Source organism: Eimeria tenella, genomic scaffold (genome assembly GCF_000499545.2).
Source record: "Eimeria tenella Houghton genomic scaffold, Eth_scaff1800, whole genome shotgun sequence".
Lineage (NCBI taxonomy): Eukaryota > Apicomplexa > Conoidasida > Eucoccidiorida > Eimeriidae > Eimeria > Eimeria tenella.
In genome coordinates this window covers 372-1311 of record NW_013541632.1, presented here as the reverse complement: position 1 = coordinate 1311, position 940 = coordinate 372, and the positions used below count along the sequence as shown (strand labels likewise).

The window sequence follows — 940 nt, the reverse complement described above, 5'->3', positions numbered from 1 at the left end:
CTGCCGCTGCTGCAGCAGCAGCAGCAGCAGCGGTTGGCGCTGACGCTGCTGCCGGAGAGGGGACTGCCGAGGCAGGAGACGAGCAGCAAGACCAGGAGCAGCAACAGCAGCAGCAGCAGCAGCAGCAGGAAAGCTGGGCATGCGCAGCATCTCAAATAGTGCCCTATGGACAGCAGCAGGACCTCCAGGGGGCCCCCTACGCGGAGGGGGGCCCCCCGTATGCATGCGTGGGGGGCCCCCAGTACCCTTGTTCATTTTCTTCTTCTAGTACTTCTTACGTGGTATCAAAAGAAGAGGAGGCCTATCAGCAGCAGCAGCAGCAGCAGCAGACTGTGTCGTACGCTGTGGCGCTGCCGCAGCAATACTTAGGGGAGCAGCAGCAAGATGCCACATACCCTGCAGCACTGGGGGGCCCCCTGGGGGCCCCCGGGGGCTGCCCCTGTTTGGGGTCTCAGGGGTTTTGGGGCCGCGAGTACGTGGGCGTGCAGCAGCAGCAGCAGCTGGAGCAGCAGCAGCAGCAGCAGCTGCTGCAGCTGCAGCAGCAGCAGCAGCTAATGATGATGATGATGTACTGCCCCTTCTTCTGCCCCTACAGTGGCACCACCTGGGACTGTCTCCTCTCCCCAAATTGCATGCCCCAGCCCCAGGGGCCCCCCGGGGGGGCCCCTGGGGGATCCCCTGGGGGGCCCCCTGGGGGGGCCCCCGCAGGGGCCTCCTCCATCCCAGAGGAGGGGCCCCCGGGGGCCCCCGGGGGGCCCCAGGGGGCGCCCGACTCGCTTTCCCTGGCCAACATAGTAGAGGACACTGAAGGGTACAGCCCCGGGGCCCCTCAAGGTGCTGTTGCTGACGAGGGCCCGGGGGGGCTCCCCTGCGGGGGCCCCCCTGAGGGGGCAGGCTGCGAGGGGCCCCATGGGGCCCCGGCCTCTGGGGTCCCCGGCGA

General features: G+C 68.4%; 1 protein-coding gene across 1 annotated transcript; it reads left to right on the top strand.

Moving 5' to 3' along the window:
- Window positions 1-15: 15 nt before the first annotated feature.
- ETH_00035450 (uncharacterized protein) lies at window positions 16-886 on the top strand (the record flags this gene model as incomplete). The annotated part of the gene is given in 2 exon segments (XM_013373905.1): window positions 16-834; window positions 852-886. Coding segments are annotated over 2 exon segments (854 nt in total), but the record flags the coding sequence as incomplete, so codon positions are not given.
- Between the last annotated feature and the right edge of the window lie 54 nt (window positions 887-940).